General features: G+C 43.9%; 1 protein-coding gene across 1 annotated transcript in view; it reads left to right on the top strand.

Annotated features, from left to right (window-relative positions):
* The window catches only part of LOC144684015 (tripeptidyl-peptidase 2-like), a 111020-nt gene that overhangs the window by 42283 nt on the left and 46826 nt on the right, over window positions 1-21911 (top strand). Inside the window, 5 exon segments of the mRNA XM_078547706.1 lie at window positions 10294-10442; window positions 12600-12715; window positions 16192-16363; window positions 17644-17801; window positions 20252-20328. Of these exon segments, the coding sequence (XP_078403832.1) occupies window positions 10294-10442; window positions 12600-12715; window positions 16192-16363; window positions 17644-17801; window positions 20252-20328 (672 nt within the window).

The raw sequence follows: 21911 nt of genomic DNA, 5'->3' as shown, positions 1-21911 counted from the left end.
GCACATAAACATCAGCCCAAAGACTGAAGATCATCACCAGGAGACTGAAGGGCAAGTTATTCCAACATGGAATGCTTACCCTTGGCAGAGAGTATAACAGAAGCATAGGCAAACAAACAGGAAGATGCCTTTCAGCCCCTCAAGCCTGTTGTGCTACCCAGATCATGGCTGAACTCTATCTTGTCATCATGCCTTGGTTCCATAATCCTTAAAACCCTTAACCTAACAAAAGCCTATTAAGCTCAGTTTTAAAATTTTCAGTCGACTCTTAGCACCAACAGATTTCCACTACTCTTTGTGTGAAGAAGGTCTTTCTGACACCACCATAAAAAGTCTCCCATTTAAGATGCAGATGAGATTTTTTTTTCTCTCTGAGGGTCGTTAGTGGAATTCTTTTCTCCAGAGAGCAGTGGAGGCTGGGTCATTGAATATTTTTAAGGTTGTGTTAGATAGATTCTTGATTGACAAGGGAGTCAAAGAGTAGAGAGTAAAGTGGAAGCCACAACCAAATCAGCCATGATCTTATCAAATGGCAGAGGAGGCTGCAGGTGCTGAATGGCCTACTCCTGCTCCTAATTCGTATGTTCGTATGTGTGCAACAATACCTATGTACCCCTGAATGGCCCTAGTCTATTTTTAAGGTTAAGCTCCCTTATCCTGAACTTCCCCACCAGAGGAAATAGTTTATCTACCGTGTCCAGCCCTTTCATCAACTTAAACATCTCAATTAGTCAGTGTAGGAGTACCTTCACCACACGATTGCAGTGATTCCAAAAGGCAGCTCACCACCACTGTTGCAAGGGCGAGTAAGGATAGGCAATCAGTGCTGGCTTTGCCAGTGATGCCCACATCCTGTGGAACAAATAAAAGAAATTAAGTTTAAATTGTCCTCAACAGATTCCAGCAGTGCATAGAATATTAAGTTTTTGAAAAGGAAGGCTACTTTATTTGAGAAAATCTTTTCACACAGCGAGTGGTTAGGGCCTGGAATGCAATGCCTGAGGGTGTGATGGAGTCAGGTTCAATCAAGGCATTCAAGGGGGAAATTAGATGAATGTTTGAAAAGAAACAATCTGCAGGCTTAGGGGGAGAAGGCAGGAGAATGGCACTAGGTGAAATGCTCATTTGGAGAGCTGGTGCAGACACATTGGGCTAAATGGCGGCCTCCTGTGCTGCAACAATTCTGTGATTCTTTGATAAAAGGATATGGAGAAAGGGTAGGGAAATGGGATTAGATTAGACAGCCAGCTCTTGCTAAATGCCTGCCTGCCTTCTATGATTGCTTAAACATAACTTGCAGTGATGTGACAAGTACCTGTATGAGTGAGGGCAATTGGTGAGTTTGTAGTAGGGTATCTGCATACCTCTTGATGTATTCATATTGTATTGACAGCAGACACACAGTCAAGGGGCAGATCATGCATTGGGACCCGTGAATTCCCCTTCTGACAAGTTCCTGAATATATCCAGGCCGATGGGGGACATATCAAACTGCCTGTATGGATGATGAAGGGAACTCGTAGACCAATCACTGCACTCTTGTACGTTTCTGATTACCAGCCTAGTTCTGTTTGGTCCTGATTGATATTTCAGCACTGAACTCTAATCCCTTTCCTTGTCTATATTTTATACAAAGTGCTTTACAACAAATGTATGCTGGTATCATGTAATCTCTTTAATTCCAGTTGTTTGAATTACACAGCTTTGTTCCCCAAAAAGATCCTGAGGCTGAGGATCAATTGAAAATTTCAAAGCTGAGATTGATACATTTTCGTTAGGCCAAGGATATTAAGGGTTACAATACCATGGCAGGAAACTGGAGTAAAGATTCAGATCAGCCATAATCTAATTGAAAAGGCAGCAGAACAGGCTGGAGGGGCTGAATGGCCTTCTGTTCCCATGGCCGGGATTTTCCGGCCCCATTGTGGTGGGACCCGCCACAGGAGATTCGGCGGCCCGGCCAAGAGTCCGTTGACTTTCAGCAGGGTCAGATGATGTCGGTGGTGGGTGGGATGGGAAAAATCACACCCTATGTTTCTATCCCTCCAACTATTCCTGCTAACAACCGGTGTTCCATCTGGAGCACAGAGCTCCTATTAACTGCCTCTGGCACTCTGCCTTTTGCTCCAGAGTGAAACCACTGATCAGTAGAAAAGTTCACAAGCTGGCCTTTTAGGTTATTTGTGGTCTTAACCGCAAATTTAAAAAAAAAACACAATGAATCTATAGAATAATCTTGTTGATCTGGAGTCAGTATTTTAAAACTGAAGCCTTGCTGACATCTTACATCCTCTTGTGGAGTTCGATCTTCCTTGTCTTTTCATGCTTGGGAAGTTAGTAATGGGAAGGCCATTAATATCAGGTGAGGTGTTAAGCCAAGATTTCCTCTGCTCATTCATGTGAATGATGGAAGAGTTTGTGCTATTAATGAAAGAGGAACAGGTGTCCTGTCCAACATTCATTTCCCAACCAATGCCATTGGTGATAGCTCTACCTGAAATGACTGTCAAGTGACCTGACTACACATTAGCCGCTACATTTCACAAGTATCCCATTGTATCACTTAATGCACTTACCTAACAAAAGATTTTTGATTTCGAGCTTGAAATTATCAATTGACAATCTTCCCCCGCCCACCACCAACACCCCTACCCCCACCCCCACAGCATCCACAGTCTTTGGGTGGAGAGTTCCAAATTTCCACCACTCTTTTGTGTAAAGAAGTGCTTCCAGACTGCGCCCCTGAACAGCCTAGCTCTAATTTTAAAGTTACGCCCTCGAGTGATGGATTCTCCCACCAGAGGAGATAATTTCTCTGCACCGAATCCGTTTATCATTTTGGACACTGCAGTGAGATTATCCCTCAACCCTCTGTACGCAAAGGAATACAAACCAAGCTTACGCAACCTGTCTGCATAATTTAACCCTTTAAGCCCTGGTATCAATCTGATGAATCTCCGCTGCTTCCCCCTCTAATTCCTGAAGGTTACTGCCCGAAATTGAAACTAACACATCAGATGGATTCTGACCAAAGCTCCATACAATTGAAGCATAGCTTCCTTACTATTAAATCCCAGCTCCTTTGGAAAGCCAACAGTCCTATTATCCTTTTTCTACCTTTTAGAAAGAGCAGTTGTAATTATTTCCACAGCCCCACTTTTTGTCTGTAACCCTGTGTTACGATTGGTCCCCAGGTGAGGTCCCCCAATTTGTTAAGTTCACAAATGGGGGCCTCAATTTTATTATGCTCCCGGTTGAGGAGGAACATGCTGGCTCCCTTCCTTTATTCAACCCCTCCCTTAGTTGGTTGCAACAAGGTTAATTTAAAAGGGATCCCTTACCCCTAACCTATGGATACCTTTTCCCAGTGCAAATGTATTTATGTTTTAGAAGGATCCAATTTAATCGGGCTTTCTTGTGTCAAAGAATAGGTTTATTAGTTACTAAAAACCTGAGGAAAAAATTAATAAAAACACAAAACATATACACACAGATGAGAAGTTGAGTCCAAATAAAAGTTTAAAAAAACATAAGAATCAGTCTTTGGCGTGTCCGTGAGGCGTAGTTGGAGATATGTTACGACCGTTAAGTTGGGCGCTTCCAATAGAGCTGACTTTGGCAGTTTAGCAGTTGGTTTGGAGACACTTGGGTTCTGCAAGTTTGCTGAAGATGCTGTCCTATTTCCTTTTTGATTGTGGCTTTGCTGACTTGTCTCCAACAGCAGTGAGAGGAAAGAGATTTTGCCTGTAAGCTGCAGGGGTGCCTAGTTGATCTGTTTCTGCTGTCACACTCACAGCACACAAACACACTAGCACACAAAGATCAGGTCTGAAGCTAGCTTTTTAAACCATTCCCTTGTGTATCCCTGGAAGGGAAAAAGCAAACATACCTTTCGCCCAGAGTCCGTTTTCTTTCAACTCAGACCACTTCAACATTCTGAGATATAACTCAACAGGAAACGGGTTTTGGGTGGTTTCCTGAGATGTGACAATCAGTCTCCTTTGTTTCTGCAATCATAGGAGATTAAAGTTCAATCTTTTGCATTTCATCTCTCTCTTTCAAGTGTCTCTGTCTGAAGTATGCCTTGACACCTTTTTAAGTGCGACATTCTATGTTCTCTCAGGACTAGTCGGTCGAGTATAATCCACATTTTCCAGAAAGTTCTCAGCCACCTTTTACTCAGTGTCTTTACTTATATGTCTTTTTAAAAAAAACACATCTTCCTTAAAAAGTTCAATATGCCCATAAGTGATTCAGGGCTGTAACCCACTGTCGTGACACCTATCAAGCTCCCCATCCTCAAATATCTGACCATCTTCGTTTTAAAATTTCCTATGGAATCATAGAGTGTTCAAGATCCTGACAACACTGAGTGAAAAAAATTTCTTCTCATCTCCCGTCTAGATCTTTTGCAAATTTGAACCTATCCTATTTTCACAACCTAGTTTGGAGTGATATTCCTGATCTCTCTTTTGCATACCATTTACTCTCTGACAGTGGACATCTCTATCAATGCCTGAGCAACTATGGAGCTGATACGTATTGCAGCAGGTGTGTGCGTTGCAAGAATAGGTGCTTCGCACATTTTCAGAATAAATGGGTGCGATTTTAGAAGAAGGTCTGTAAAGTGGGAAGGACAGTGTGATCGCAGATTAAAAGTTGGCTTCTCCAGGATTTTGAAAATCACATTGAGAGAGACATGGAGGAGTAAACGGAAGGGCATTCTCAGATGTCCAAATGCTTTATAGCCAATGAATTACTTTTGAATATCACTGTTGTTTTATAGGCAAGCCTGCTGACCAATTTGTATACAGCAAGATTCCACTGAGGTGAGGCTAATAACCAGCTCACCTGTTTTTAGTTAAGTTGATTGAGGGACAAAACATTGACCAGGTCACCAGGATATACCATGGGACTATTTCTCTTATTAATGTTGATGAGACCTTGCTATGCGCATATTAGCTGCTATGCCTGCCTATCTTTGGGAACAATGTATAGCATTAAGTTTTAATTTATATTTTGTATTTGGGTGTTAAGAAAGGTGAAACCTGGTTTTAGTTTCATTTAGAGGCTTTTTGTGAGCTGGGTGCCAGGAAGTCTGGGGCCCTGTTTGTATACATGTATTTTTAACAAGGTTTTACAACTCTTGAAATGAAGAGATGGGTTACTAAGGGGTTAGTAGTTTAGTGAAGTTTATTTAAAAAAGCATAAAGTAGAAAAAAACTGTGCCGCTGTCTAGAGGCAGGGGTCCAGAGACACAGAGAGAGAGATTGGGAAACATAGAAGGTTGGTCCGTTAGTGTATATATAGCAGAGAGTGCAGGCAGACGGTCTAATCTCTCTAATAAGGAATCCTACAAGTCTGCTGGGGAACTGAGTTTAGGGAACTCATGTGTTTGCTCTGAAGTTGAAATAATAATGAGTTTAGATTGCAGTTTTTGGGTGTCTCAGAGAGACATACCAGCTAAAGAAAGACATCTAGTGAATGCTCAGAAGTCGGAAGAAAACTGTTTGAAACTAAGCTAACCCAAGCAAGAAACCTTGGTGTTGATACAGTGCTAAATCTTTACTGGGGTGTTGTGTCGTTAAGGGTGGCTGGGATGAAAGGAATAGTGTGAGTTTGAATTATTTTCTGGTATCTGTATTGAAATCTTTCCAACCTTTTTGTCTAGTGTAACATAGTTCATTTTTTCTTGTTTAGTAAACGTTTTATTCTTGTGTTAACAGTATACTGGCAGACTCTTGTGAATGTGTTCAGTAACTGACCTCCACGGTTTCTAAAAATAAACAAAGTTAGGATCTAGCAAGCCGGGTTTCACTGTATCCGGTGTTAACATCAGCTGGGATCATAACACTATGTAACAAGTGACTTCAAAAGTAATTCATTGAGAAGCAATATGGGGCTTCAGAAAGAAGTGAAAGGAGTTATGTAAATACACCTGCTTTGTTTTCCTAAAAGACAAAATTGAACAGCTGATCTTCCTCATAGTCTCTCCATCACCAAACCACCTACTTCTGTAGGATCTCCTGTCTCAGACCGTGCAACACCTCACCTGCTGCTGGAACCCTCACCCATGCTTTTGTTACCTCTAGACTCGACTATTCCAATGCGCCCCTGGTCAGCCCCTCACCCTCTGTAAACATGAACTTATCTAAAGCGTATTCTAACTCGTGCCGTGTCCCATTCAACCATCACCCTTGTGCTCATTGACTTACATTGGCTCTCGGTTAAGCGACACCTTGATTTTAAAATTCTCATCCTTGTGTTCAAATCCCTGTAACCTGCTCCAAACCCACCACCTTTCAAGAACCCTGTATTCCTCCAATTCTGACCTCTTGTTCATCCTAGACTTTCTTCACCTCACCGCTTGAGACTGTGCTTTCAGCTGCCTAGGCCCTAAGCTGCTGTGTTCCCTCCCTAAGCCTCTCCGTGCCTATCTCCTTCTTTCAGACGCTTCTTACCACTTTGACTGAACCTGCCCCAATATCCCCTCTTTTGGCTCAGTGTTAATGTTTGTCTGGTTATGCTTCTGTGAAGCACACGCACTGTTATGTATGCTATATAAATGAAGTTGTAAAAAGACTATCAAAAGAAGACACAGGTCATTCCTTGAAAACATTAAACATTTTTAACCAGAAACCTAAATATAAATGCAGATTTTTATGGTTGAAGCAATAGAGGTTTTAACTGTGGTCACTGCTCAGGCTCTGCATTATCGTCCGTTTATATAAGCTCGACAATCAAATTGAAGTTGGCGTATCAGGGTTTCGTTTCGGCACTGCTGCCAGCTGAATGAGCAGAATAAATTGCAGCATATTTTCAAAGTAGAAATTTTCTATCTGAGAGCCCTCTGGCATTTTATCTGTGCATAAACCCCCAACCCCTGTGAGTGTGAAAATAATACTTGTACAGTGCCTTTCAAGATCTCTGGATATCCCAAAGTGCTTTAAAATCAATGAAATGCTCTTTGAAGCCCCTGTTGTGATGTAGGAAACATGGCAACCAATTTGCACACAGCAAGCTCTCATATAATGCAACGTGATAATGACCAGACAACCTGTTCTGGCGATGTTGCTTGAAGAATAAAAGTTCACCAGGACTTCATGGAGAACTCCCCTGCCTTTCTTCACAGTTATGCCACAGAAACCTTTACACCTAGAGGGCAGACAATTTGCTGTTTAACAGGCCTGACCTGAGGGACAATACCCCCAACAGTGTGGCATTCCCTTGGTATTGCACGAGGAAAGTCATCCTCGATTTTGTGCTGAATAAGTCTGGATTGAGGCTCAAACCCACAACCTTCTGTCTGGAAGGGCAGCGTGCTAGCCACTGAGCCACAGCTAATGCTATCTATCTTCGGTAGTTTGGTTTATTTGTGGCAGGTGCAGATTCATAGAATAGGACTGGTGTTCGGCAATGTCTCTGCTCATCCTAGATTAATGTGTGTACCTGCTTGTTCTGAGGGAAGCAAATGTGTGGTTTGAATGTGACTGGCTGATGGACAGCAGGATTGTAGCACTGGGGAGTCTCTGAAGATGACCCAGGATGTGAGGTGAGATGCTTGGTTGCTCATCAGAGGCCAGAGGCATCCAGCAACTCTCACAACCAGCTGATGCCTATTTGCATCATGTTTTGATGCTGTGTAAATACTTAGCTTCTGGTTTATTGTTGTCATGTACTGACTGCATGGGTGTTTAAAATGGACAGCCTGGACCCTCAGACCTGAGAGTAGTTTTGAAAGAGCGTATAAGTAACCCAATGTTTCCGTCTGTCTATATTTTTCTGTATAGATTAGCTTGTGATTTCTGTTGCTGCAACTAATAAAAATATGTCTGCAATGATAACACTCCATTGTGTAGCTGGCAGTGACATGGGAGTTAATATAAGGGTGGCCTTATACAAGCATGTGTCCATATTTAGAGAGGATCTCTGGGAGTGTGTCATTATTTAAATGGGGTCTGCAGAAATGTGTTACTATTTACGGGTGGGTCTATTGAAGTGTGTCAGCATTGACAAGGGGTCTGCAGCGGTGTGTTAGTATATACAGGAGCTCCTGGTAGCAAGTCAATATTTACAGGGGGTTCCTGGAGGTGTCAGTGTTGTTGCGAAAGCCAAGTTAGCTTCTCGTCGAGAGCAGAGGTCGGGAACCCCAAGTCCGAACAGACCTCAGAGTTTCCACGCGCGCGCAGACCAGGAGCGGGCTGCACACGCGCAGTTCAGCAGTGTAAGCTCTTTGGGCTGGGGACAGGCTCAGCCTGCCTGCGCATAAAGCAAAACAGTGCAAAAACCCAGATCGTGTGACCGGGAGTGTTGTGTCATTGCAGACAAGTATCCCAGGCAAGGGACAAGGAGATGGGACAGAGACAGGTCCCAGTTAAGTTAAGGGGAAAAGAGAGGAGCGGAGAAACAGGCTCCAAGTGAGAAAAGGGCTGCAGTTAGCAGACTGTATGTGGTGAGGGCGCAGGAGAAGCTGCAGCAGAAGATTGGTGCTGGGGGAAAAGGCACTGATTCGGGAGCACGAGTATTCTGCCTCGAGCGATCAAAAGTGCTTAAAGTTGTGCTTGTGAGTTGATGCTTGAGTGTGTACTCAGGAATCCAGGGGAACAGAGTCTTGGGAGACGAGATTAAAACCTTGCAAGGTGGGTCGTCCTTGAGGCTGTCCATGTTGAAGCGACTTTTGGAGAAAATTCCCAGGTTAGATCTTCGAAGGTGAAGACTGGAATCTCTCATGAGAGAGACAGGGTTTCAGTGAAATTGTTTGACTCTCAATGTTTACTGATGTCTGACTGGGTTGTTGAGGATTCCGTACACTCTGTCTTGGTCACATCTGCCATTTATCGTGCAATATGATATGTTCGACCCCAGTTTGCCTGTTAATTCCCATGTCCCTTTATATTAACCTTGAAAGTTAGAGTATAAGATAGGTATTATAAATTGTTTTATCTTTCTGACCTTGTATAGTAAAGTTTCTTTTTGTTTGTTCAAAACCAATGGAATTTGTGGCTTTCTTCTCTTAGCAAGTGTCTTTGTCTACTTTAAACAAACATTATTGTTTCCTATCTGGATCTTACCAAAACCTTGGGGGTCTGGTCTAGTATCATAACATTATTTACTGATGGTTTCTTTTAGTGTGTAATTATTTACAAAGGGCCCTGGGAGTGTGTCAGTATTTACAGGGGTCTCCTGGGAGTGTGTCAGTATTTACAGGGGTCTCCTGGGAGTGTGTCAGTATTTACAGGGGGCTCCTGGGAGTGTGTCAGTATTTACAGGGGTCTCCTGGGAGTGTGTCAGTATTTACAGGGGGCTCCTGGGAGTGTGTCAGTATTTACAGGGGGCTCCTGGGAGTGTGTCAGCATTTAGAAAGGATTCCTGGGAGTGTGTCAGTATTTACAGGGGGCTCCTGGGAGTGTGTCAGTATTTACAGGGGGCTCCTGGGAGTGTGTCAGTATTTACAGGGGGCTCCTGGGAGTGTGTCAGTATTTACAGGGGGCTCCTGGGACTGTGTCAGTATTTACAGGGGGCTCCTGGGAGTGTGTCAGTATTTACAGGGGATGCCTGGGAGTGTGTCAGCATTTACAGGGGGCTCCTGGGAATGTGTCAGCATTTACAGGGGATGCCTGGGAGTGTGTCAGCATTTACAGGGGGCTCCTGGGAGTGTGTCAGCATTTACAAGGGGTCCCTGGAATTTGTTAGTATTTACAGGGGGTTCTTGTGGAAATACCAATATTTCTTAGTGATTTTTCTTGCTGGAATGCCAAAGTAGCCATGGCAGTGTGCTAATAATTGCATCAATATTTATGCATTGAAAAGTTTGAAAGCCATTGGTGTAGAGCATGAGACAGAGACTGAAAAAGTACAGCCCGGGTGGCCCAAACTCTGTTTCAGTAGTGTTCCCATTCACTGCCACCATGCCCAATATAATGCCAACTCATGTATGCTGGTGACAATTAAACCCATTTACTAGGCCGGTGCTTGTGGTGGCGATCCCTTATTAGTACATAGCTGGTGGGGTGATCTGCCTTTTCTACATACAGCCCCAGGCCCCTTGACCCTCCTTCCCTTCGACAGATTCTCCATGCTTTCCTTCCCCTCTGCTATTTTGCATGTGATTATTTATACCTCCCCCGGAACCATCTTCTGTTACGTTATATCTCGTTATCATCTCCTTTTGTCTCCTGCCCTCCAGGGTTATGCAACCTGTCTTCATAATTTAGACTTTTAAGCTCGAATGAATTTGTAATCCACCTCCTCCAAGGCCAGTGTTGAGTTAACAAGTTGCTTTTGATAAATTAGTGTCGATGGAGCGCTGGGAGTTTGCATCACCGCTCCAGGGGGAGCCATAGCATCTGTTCCCAACTGGACACTACGTGGTACAGAACTGATGAATGGAACTTCAATGTCATCTCCTAATGCTTGTGGAGGCATCGCTCTGTTGATCTCAGGTACGCTAAGATGCAGCTCTGAAAACTCTTAAGAGGTCGATAGTAAAAGTGGAGGGAAATCTGCAAGAGGTTTGTGATATCATTGTTCCTTCTACCCCTTCTGTATCAAAAATGTAAGTGTTGCTTTAATTGGCCTTCAAGCCAGCACTGCACACGTAATAATGTTTAAATCAATCATCCACCTCAGGTACCAGACCAGACCTTCGCTGCTCCTTGTATTATGTTAAAGACACTAAACTGTTCTGTTTGCTTTCATCTGTATCCTCTGAATAGCTATAACATCCTTTTTACACTGTGCCAACCAGAGCTAAACACATGTGTTTAATGTTTCTAATGTTGTTGCACCAGTGATTTATAAAGCAACAGGATTACCCCACTATTTTGACTCAGTACAACCATCACAAAAGACTGAACGGGCTGGGGATCTTTTTTTCTGGAAAAGAGAAGACTGAGGGAATGACCTGATTTTGAAGGGATTCAGTAGGATAGACATGGCCTTATGGGGGAATCTGAAATGAGGGGCTAAAAATATAAAATGGTCACTAATAAATCTAATAGGGAATTCAGGAGAAACTTCTTTACCTAAGAGTGGTGAGAGTGTGGAACTTACTACCACAAGGAGTGGTTGAGGTGAATTGTACAGATACATTTAAGGGGAAGCTGGATAAACACATGAAGGAGAAAGAGATAGAAGGATGCAATGATAGGGTGAGATTAAATCAGGTAGGAGGCGGCTTGAGCGGAGCCTAAACACTGGCTTAGACCAGTTGGGCCAAATGATCTGTTCCTGTTTTGTAAACTTCTTTATAATTCTATATATAAATGCACGCACCCTCAGTCTCTAACTCCCTGCAGTTCCCATGTAGCTTTGGCGAGTTGAAGAGCTTCATTCCAATTGGTAATCCCAACGAAGATCAAGGGCTGCATTTTCTGGTTGGTGAGTGGGGGCGGGGCCCACTCGCCGAGGTGTAAAATGACGTTGGGCGTGCGTCCTAACGTCACTGCGTGTCATTTAGATTTTCAGTTCGGCGGGCACGCAGCTGAATCAGCTGTGCACCCGCCAAACTGTCAAAGGCCTATTAAGGCCAGTTAACAAGCAATTAAAACAATCAACTGAGCTGCCCGTCCAACCTTAAGGTTGGGGGGCAGGTGAAGAGCCCAGGTTGCCTTCAGGAAAAGCATGAAACCTCATCCACGGGCGGGAGGAAGTTTCATGAGAGTTTTAAAATTTGTATAAAATGTTTAAATAAAAGAAGTTGACATGTCCCAGCTCATGTGACAGTGTCACATGAGGGGACATCAGGAATATTATTTTCTGCCTTTGATGAAATTTTGAATCTTGAGCCAATCTCCCTGAGGCGGCACTTTGCGCGAAAGAGTGCACCTCCCGGCTCAGGGAATCCCTCCCCCGCCCGCACAGGGAGGGCACAGCACTTCTGGGTGGATGTCACGCTGGGTGGACCTTAATTGGCCCACCCACGTAAAATGGCGGCGCTCCCCCAACTGGGGGCGCCGATTGGGAACCCGCCAGCTCCCGCACAACACCCCCCAATGGGGGTAAAATCCTGCCCCAAGTTAACAGACAAAGCCTATGCTTTGCTGCATGTACATCACACCTTGATGAGAACATCTGATTGTGGAATCAGCTGACAACGTTTATAACACTTAAAGCCTGAGCATGTAAGGGTTTATCTCACTGGCACTGCAATATTAATGGCTTTGAGGCAGGCATGGATAACCTTACTCATTATTGGTCCTAGGTTTGTTCCTTCCACATAGAATTACATAGAACTGACAGCGCAGAAACAGGTCATTAATCCCAACAGGTCTGTGCCAGTGCTTATGCACTACAGACACCTCCTCTTGCCCCTACTTCAATTGCCCCTATCAGAATACCCTACTATTTCTTTTTTCCCTTTTGTCTACCTAGCCTCCCCTTAAATGCATTGTATGCTGTTCGGCTCAACTAGTCCGTGTGGTAGCGAGTTCCACATTCTCGCCACTCCGAGTTTAAAAAAAAATTCTTCTGAATTCCTTATTGGATTTATTGGTGACCATCTAATATTTGCCTTTTATGCGAAATGATTTGTGCCCGTGTTGCATTTGATGTGAACACTTTTGGTGCCAACATTGCTGTTGTTTCCATAAATACTTTAGGGTTGAAAGCGAATGGCATTTATTACACCTCATACTCAGTGCGACGTGCCCTGGAGAACACGGCGTTGAAAGTGGAGGACGTTGAAGTATTTGCACAAGGCCACGGGATCATTCAGGTAAAAATGCCAAGTTATCATCCTTTTGGGTGCCTCCTTTATTGGGTCACTTAGGTTGCCATAGCAACCACCACTTCCTGGTCAGGAATTAATCCAGGACTTTAAAAAAAACACACACAAGGTGGTGATCAGTTCTTCACTTTAGTCTGTGCTGCCTCCAGTTACTGTGAGTGTCTGTCAGTTCTGGCTCTCAGCTCCCACCCTCTGTAAACATCAGCTCATTCAAAACCTCTGCTGCCTATATCCTAATTCGCACCAAGAGCTTCATTTTACCTGTCCCCACTGGGCATGTTTTCGGCAGGAGGGCATGTAAAGTAGGACTGGTGCCCATCCTACCACTTTCCTGTCCGCCCTTGAGCTCACCCCAAAATAAGGGGGGGGTGTGGGCGGGCACCAAACTCAGCAGCTCACCCACCCCATTTACATAAATAATCAAGGGTGAATTGGGCTTGTTAACAAGCCAGTTGACCCCGATAATATGTTGCCCTCGCCATGAAACGCTTGGGGCGAGCAGTCAGGCGGGAGTGGGCAAGTCCTTTTTTAAAACCCTTTTCAAAGGGCAGGAAGGTGAGGGATGGGATACTACCTTTGAGGGGGGGGGGACCCTTTGCGGATCAGGGGCAGCCCTCCCCTAAGATAGAACCCCTTCCTTCCTGTCCGCCTGCTCCATTAAACACACAACCCCCCCCCTCATTCGTGCTTTTGTTACTCCTGGACTTGACTATTTCAATGCATTCTTGGCTAGTTTCCCACATCCCACCTTCTGTAAATTTGAGGTCATCCGAATTTCTACTGCCGATGCCCTAACTCACACCAGGTCCCATTTCGCAATCACTTCTGTGCTTGCTCTCCTACATTGGTACCCAGTCAAGCAAGGTTTCGATTTAAAAATTTTCATCCTTGCTTTCAAATTCCTCCATGCCCTTCCTTCTCCCTATCTCTAATCTCCAGTCCCACAAACCCCTGAGATGCTCTAATTCTGGCCTCCTGAACATCCTCAATTTAAATTGCTCCATTATTGCTGGCCGTGCCTTCAGTTACCTGGGCCCTAGGCTTGGGAATTCCCTCCCTAAATCTCTCTGCCTCTCCACATCTCTCTCCTATAAGACACTCCTTAAAACCTAAAACAAAAACAAAAATACCTGGAAAAACTCAGCAGGTCTGAGAGCATCTGCGGAGAGGAACACAGTTAACGTTTCGAGTCCGTATGACTCTTCAACAGAACTAAGGAAAAATAGAAAAGAGGTGAAATATAAGCTGGTTTAAGGGGGGGTGGGACAGGTAGAGCTGGATAGAGGGCCAGTGATAGGTGGAGATAACCAAAAGATGTCATAGACAAAAGGACAAAGAGGTGTTGAAGCTGGTGATATTATCTAAGGAATGTGATAATAAAGGTACAGGTAGCCCTAGTGGGGGTGGGGGGGAAGGGATTGAAATAGGTTAAAAGGCAAAGATAAAACAATGGATGGAAATACATTTAAAAATAATGGAAATAGGTGGGAAAAGAAAAATCTCTTTGTCCTCTTGTCTATGACATCTTTTAGTTATCTCCACCTATCACTGGCCCTCTATCCAGCTCTACCTGTCCCACCCCCTCCCCCACCCTTAAACCAGCTTATATTTCACCTCTTTTCTATTTTTCCTTAGTTCTGTTGAAGAGTCATACGGACTCGAAACGTTAACTGTGTTCCTCTCCGCAGATGCTGTCAGACCTGCTGAGTTTTTCCAGATATTTTTGTTTTTGTTTTGGGTTTCCAGCATCCGCAGTTTTTTGCTTTTATTTTACTCCTTAAAACCTACCTTTTTTGACCAAGCTTTGGGTCCTCTGACCTAATATCTCCTTCGGTAGCTCAGTGTGATATGTTGTTTTAAAATGCTGATATGAAGTGCCTTGGCATGTCTTATTACGTTAAAGGCACTATCCAAATATAAGCTGTTGTTGAAGTTGCTTGGGATGTTTTACTGTGTAGAATGTACCATATAAATGCAAAATGTTGACTTTTACTTGTAATCAGAGCACTCTGTTCACTTTGCTCTTCTCCGCCGATGCTGCCAGACCTGCTGAGTTTTTCCTGGTATTTCTGTTCACTTGTTTAGACCACCATTGTGTCTGTGGACAATTGTTGTTTGCTCTCGTGCAAACCATGCAAATAATATCGCACTGACAATGCCTTGTCTAGATACAGGTCCATTTATAGGACTTTGTTCAGTCAGTGCATTGTTTAATGAACTGTGGATAGCGCACCCCTTATCTCACATTTTCCTTATCATGCCTGATTCTTTCTCATTTCTTCTCAAGGGACATGGATTTTTGCCCCCCCATGTTCTTTGAGAACATGGTTTTATGTGACGTTTTCATCAATGTCATCAGTTTTTGTTGGGTAAGAGTTCAAGGGACATGGAGCGAAGGCAGATACATAGAGTTGAGACATAGATCAGCCATGATTTGCTAGAATGGTGGAACAGACCTGAGGGATTGAATGGACTCCTGTGCCATGTTTCACAGAACAAGAGCAATGTGATTTGAATGGAAAAGGGTAAAGATGCTGAGAGACCAACACCGTAATCCCCCCATTTTTGTTCTGATATTTGGCCTGTGGCAGCAAATTGAATGAAACTCTCACCTAGCCTTCAGCCTTTCCCTTTTTTCTTCTCCTCCTAATCCAATTGTTGCTCTGTCTCCAATTTCAACATTCTGTAACTAGAATCAGAATCATGCAACACATCTAGAGGCCATTCGGCCCATTGTGTCAATCCTGGCTCTTAGAAAGAACTATCCAATTAGTCCCATTCTCCTGCTGTTTCCCCAAAGCCCTGAAAATTCTTCCCTTTTAAGTATTTATCAATTCCATTTTGAAAATTTCTACTAAATCTGCCTCCACTGCTCTCTCAGCCAAATCACTACAACTTGCTGCTTAAAAAAATTCTCATCTCTGGTTCTTTTGCCAATTACCTTAATTCTGTGTCCTTTGGTTATGAACGCTCCTGTGAGTAGAAACCATTTCTTCCTGATTTGTTCTATCAAGCCCCTCATACTTTTGAATTAAATCTACCTTTAACCTTCTCAGCACAAATCTCCAAATAATACAAGTCCCTCATCACTGATATCATCCCAGTAAATCTCCTGAGTGTCCTCTTTAAGGCCTGGACATCCTACCTAAAGTGTGGAACTCCGAATTGTACACAATACCCTAGCTGAAGACTATCTTTGTCTCTGTCTGGTCAGTGCTGTTGAGCCAGGGCAGTGTTTGATGATGATGATGATGATGTAGTGCTCATTAAAAAGTGAAGGAATGTCCGTGCCACTTAGAATTACCCGGAGCACAGTTGATCAATCTCAGGTCAGTACAGCAGAACAATCTCGGGTCAGGCACAGCGCTGATCGACCAGCGATGGTGGGAAGGGTTACTCAACGCAGCTGATCCCCCACCTGGTGGGTTTCCATAGTAACATCGTGTTTAATTTTTCCCGGACAGATTGAAAAGGCCTATGACTACCTCAGCCAAAACGCTTCAATATATTGTAATCAGTTGGGCTTCAACATCAAAATAAGTCACCTGCGTGGAATCTACCTCAGGGACCCAGCATATCTCTCGGTGCCAATCGACTTCTCTGTTTCTGTGGAGCCAATATTTCCTGAAAATGCAGGTATGGAAAAATCAAACTTCAGTGCAAGAGGCACCTGAGATTTTCCAATGCACAGTTTGGGGAGTTTGAGCAGACTGGTAGCAATTTGACAATGGCTAAGACAATGCAGTGGATTAAATAGGAAGAGACATTTTTTTGAATGACATGAAATAATGTCGACATAACAACGACAATAAGTTGCATTTATATAACACCTTTAACATAGGAAAACACCCGGCACCGAAACACAATCCGAGAAGATAGATGACCAGACAAGGAGGCGTGCAGTCGTTGTCCTCTTCACTCCTGTATTCAAAAGCCCTCTGAAGCACGTTCTCGTCCACCCTAACCTCATGCCCTGACACCTCTGCCCCGTGATATGTTTTCCTTCACCCTAACCCCTGGGGCTAAAGCTGCACTTGAAATTCTACCCCTCCCCACTTCTTGTCAGTTCTAGGCTTGAGGCTGGCTCTGTGCCAGGGGCCTTCTGACTGTTTTAATGTTCCAGGACTGCCAAAACGGGCACTTCCATGTCCTGAGCAAGCAGAGTACACTAAGAGAGGATGGTTCCTATCCAGCCCCAGAGCTGAGACAATACAGCCAGAGGGATCAGTCTCATTACATTTTTACATAGCTGCAGGCGATACACATCCAAATGAAGTAGAGAAGAGTACCTGAAAGAAGCACGACCTTGGGTAATGACAATAGCTGCAGTTTCTACCTGTGAGAGGAGTTATTGAATTTAGAGCATTGAACAGAACATTGTTGAGATTATTGGTTTTTTTGAATAGGCAACTGTGTTCAAGTCAACTAATCATTTCACTTAAGGAAAGAAGAAAAGATTGCATTTGTACAACACCTTTCATCACCACAGGACATCACAGCGTGCTTTGTGCTTTGCACCCAATAAAGTACTTATGAAGTGTAGTGACTGTTGCAATATGGGAAAAGCGGCTGCCAATTTGTGCACAGCAAGCTCCCACAAACAGCAATATGATAATGACCAGCTAATCTGTTTTTGTCATGCTGATTGAGGGTTAAATATTGGCCAGTACACTGCAGAAAACTCTGCTGATCATCTTTGAAATAGTGCTATGGAATCTTTTACACCCATCCAAGGGGCCAAGCTGGCCTTGGTTTAAAATGTCATCCAAAAAACAGCACCTCCAACCCTACCGCAGTCCCTCAGTGCTACAGTGGAGTGTCAGCCTAGATGTTTTGTGCTCAAGTACAGGCTTGAAGTAGCTTATTGGCAATGTTTGGTGTTCAATTCTCCTCATTGTTTTATTTCAAATACGCAGAAAATAGTGAGAAAATAGCTCTCCAAATACACTTAGCTTTGACCTGCAATGCATCATGGGTGCAGATCCCCTCCCACCTGGAGCTGATGAACCAATCCCGCCAAGTGACTGCCAGGGTGGATGCACGAGGACTCAAGGAAGGGCCACACTTCACTGAGGTTAGTTGGATGCATTTTCCTGTGTGTCCCGGTTGACACCTTTATGCTCAATGGCGCAATGTTTAATGTTACTTTTAAGCTGGTGTTTACTCTGGGTTAATGTGTGGTAATAGTTGTCCAATCATCTGCTTTGGACATGTTGGTCAAGTGATAAATATCGACCAGGGCACAGGCAAAAACTCCCCTGCTCTTCTTCATAATAGTGTGGGCAGGCGAGGCCTGGTTTAACATTTCCTCTGAAAGGCAGCACCTCTGCCAGTGCCGCACTCCCTCACTACTGTACTGGGAGTGCTGAATTTAATGGTCACAGCAGTTGCCCCTCGGAAAGCCAGTGGCAGCCCCACCACAGCTATTTTCGGGATCCCCAATAGCATTAAGTGTCATTCAGGCCATTAACTGCCTGCCGTTCGGGTTCCCGGGCCTTTAAAGGCGAGGAGCCCTCCTCCAAGAACTGCCGGCCAATCAGTTGACAGATCCAAGAGCTACTGGCCAGTCAGTTGACAAATCCAAGAGCTGCCGGCCAATCAGTTGACAGATCCAAGAGCTGCCAGCCAATCAGTTGACAGATCTTCAGTCCTGCTAAGACCACCAGGAGTGGTGGTCGCTACTGGGACTGCAGGAAGCCTGGAGCAGCAGCCAGTGACAGAGGTCCGAGATGACAGGTGAGGGGCTGGACTCGCTGGGGGACAGGATGGGTGCCAGCCGGGCCCCCCTTGAAGTACAGGGTGACCGATCAGGAGATCACCCTCCCCGAGCCCGCAGGTAGAAAGTCAATTCAGCCGCCCCATCCCTGACTTGGGGAGTCAGGAAGATGACAGGCCCTCCCCCTCCACCTCTCGTCTTCAAGCCCAATTATACAGCCCTATCCTGCCTCCAAACCCGCTCCTGTGGGGGGGAGGGCAATAAATTCTACCTGGAATGTGCAGTACTCAAGTCTGTGTAATGGAACTTGAATATACGACCTTCTGGCTCAGAAACCAGAGTATTAACTACTGAGTCTTGGCTGACAGAATCACAGTGCAGAGGAGGCCTTTTGGCCCATCGAGTTTGTACCGAAACGTGAGAAACACCTGACCTACCTACCTAAATCCCATTTACCAGCACTTGGCCCATAGCCTTGAATGTTATGATGTGCCAAGTGCTCTTCCAGGTACTTTTTAAAGGATGTGAGGCAACCCGCCTCCACCACCCTCCCAGGCAGCGCATTCCAGAGCGTCACCACCCCCTGACACTGGTTATAATTGCACTTGAGATTGTTGCTTTACGTTTGATGATCTTTGATTATGGGTTGGAATGTAGATGTTTATTGATTCAATCTGTGCAAGAAATCAAGAATCGGGATGAGAAATAGTGAAGGAATCCATTGTTCCGATCTCAGTCAAGAAAGAAGAAATCCAAAATCCCAGTTATTTGCTGAAGGAATGAAGCCACTAGGTTCTACAGTTTAAAATAAAATAATTTTTACCATACCAGAGTCAAACAAAGCAAACACTAAATATTAACTTGAGTAACCACCTATACTCTAAAACCCCAAATTAACATAAGCTAAACATGAATCAATAGGCAAATTACAGTTGATTATTAACTGTAAGTTGCACATTTAAATGGGAGATACAGCTAAGTCAGCTCTTACGAATTAGCTCAGCAGTTCACTCAGCATATATGTCATCAGTCTCAGTCACAAAGCCCTTCAAAACTCTGCCTTCCTCGCAAAGAATTTCAGCTCCTCCTCTTCTAGGATTTAGCCTGTTCCGTAGCTGACAGCAGCGTGCAACCAACCTGAGTTCCACTGGCACGGTCTTCACCAAAAATGGTACATGCCTGTAGGACCCCCTCACCTCTGCTTACGATGGCCTGGATGGGGTAGATCCACCACTGTTATCTTCAAGTACCAGAAACAGCTGCGGCAACTGTATTTTGGCTTATTCTCAGCATCTGGATCCAACCTCTGTCGCCTTCAACCTGCCTGTACTGCACCACTGGGATCATCATCTGCTGAGCCCTGATGGCTCTGTGTCCTTTTATGTGGTTTCAGTCAGTTTCTGTCACGCCAGAAGTTTTGGTTTCCAAGCTCAGATTCAGTCTTAATTTCCTTAGAAACCGGGAGAGGGTCATTTTCCTTTCTCGCTTTCCATTTTCAAATCGGGTCTGTCTCAAAAATACAAGCTTTAAAACTTTAAAACGTGATTCCATCACGTCATCTCATACGAAAGATCTTCAGAATCTGAAGCAAGAGAGCGCTACAGACTGAGCCAAGGCTGCTACTTAAAGTATTAGCCAAGGGAATCCCCTTGTAATGTGGTGGGTTGAATGTGGCCCAATATATGCTTTGGCTTGGGGAGGAAATCATGCTGCTCTGGCACAGAATAAATTGGCCGGTGATGTTTGACGTGAGAGCTGTGTTTTCTTTTAACGTGTTAAGTATAATTTTTTTCTCCTCCTTGCTCCAGGTCCTCGGTTATGATACAACAACTCCTGATGCTGGTCCATTGTTCCGAATTCCAGTCACAGTCATTATTCCTTCAAGGTTTGTGAGAATGAGCTTTCTCTTTGTAGATGCCCCCTCATTACGCTGATTATAAGAGGCAGTTCATGCTGCTTAATAGCCAAGCAACCCGAATCAAATTGTCCTTTAGAATGTACCCATTCTGCTCCCCATCTCCCAGAGAAGATCATAGAAACCTACAGAAGGGGACCATTCGGCCCATCATGCCTGTGATTGGTTCTTTGAAAAAGCAGTTGTACTTAATTCTACCACTCCCCACTTTTTGTCTGTAATCGTGTAAATTCCTCATCCAGAAGCACCTGTTCAACTCCCTTTTAAAGTTAATTATTGAATCAGTTTTCACCAATTTTTAGTGGAGCCTTCAGATACAGATAACTCGCTGTGTGAGAAAATATCTCTACATCTTGCCTTCAGATCTTTTGGCAATGATTTTGATTCTATGACTTGGTTATTGATCCACCCGCCAGAGGGAACAGCCTTTCTCTATCCACTTGATCAAAATCTGTCACCATTTTGAAAGCATCTATTAGATCACCTCTTAACCTTCTTAGTTCCAACCTAACTTTTCCAACTTTTCCTCATTACTCAAGCCTTCATCCCTGGTAACATCCTGGTCAACCTCCTCTGTACCTTTTCTAAGAGCATTACAGCTTTCCTGAAGTGCGGTTCACAAAAACCCAGCTGAGGCCTAACCTGTGATTTATAAAGTTCTACCACAATCTCTTTGCTTTAATATTCTGTGTCTCTACTTATAAACCCAAGTAACCGGTGTCCTTTTTTAACCATATCAACTTGTCCTGCCACCTTTAAGAATTTATGTCTCTAAACACCAAATCTCATCTACACTTTTCTAAATCATGTCTTTTTTGATATACTGTCTTTCTGTGTTGGCTCTTCCAAAGTGCATCACTTCACTCTCCTCCGTAGTGAACCCCATCTACCACGCCTCTATCCATTTTCCCATCCTGCCTAGGTCATCCTTTTATTTATTCCTTCATGGGATGTGGGCATCACTAGCAAGGTCAGCATTTGATGCCCATCCCTAAATGCCCTGAGTGGCTTGTTAGAACATTTCACAGGGCAGCTAAGAGTCAACCACATTGCTGTGGGTCTGGAGTCACATGTAGGCCAGACCAAGTGTTAAGACCGATGCAGTTGGTAAAGCTGAGTTATTTAAAAATCCCAGAAGTAAACTTTAAACAACTGTCATAACTTGTAATTTTAAGTGTTGTGTTTGAGATGCGACTCTAAATTCAGGAATCAGACCACCAGTTCTCGAGGTTTTATATTAAACTAAATGAAACATTTTATTAATTTACACAGGTTAAAATATAGATACATATGGCTACAAATTACTACTGTCATAACTTTTAAGAAATTCCCAAACTAATCTCCATTAAGGCAACAGCAACCCATAGACTTAACCAAACACCAGGCAAAGCATTTTCATTTTACTAATTCAAAATGAGGTTCTTTTCACTTTGGTTCCTGTGGAGACAGTTGGAGGCTTACAGCTGCCTTTTGATCTCTCATTGCCTCTGCTCTGCACACCCAAAAACTGCTGAAGTTATACCTAGCACCGCTCATTAAATGTAAATTCTCAT

This window comes from Cetorhinus maximus, chromosome 8, assembly GCF_964194155.1.
Source record: "Cetorhinus maximus chromosome 8, sCetMax3.hap1.1, whole genome shotgun sequence".
NCBI lineage: Eukaryota > Metazoa > Chordata > Chondrichthyes > Lamniformes > Cetorhinidae > Cetorhinus > Cetorhinus maximus.
This window is presented reverse-complemented; position numbering and strand designations above follow the sequence as displayed.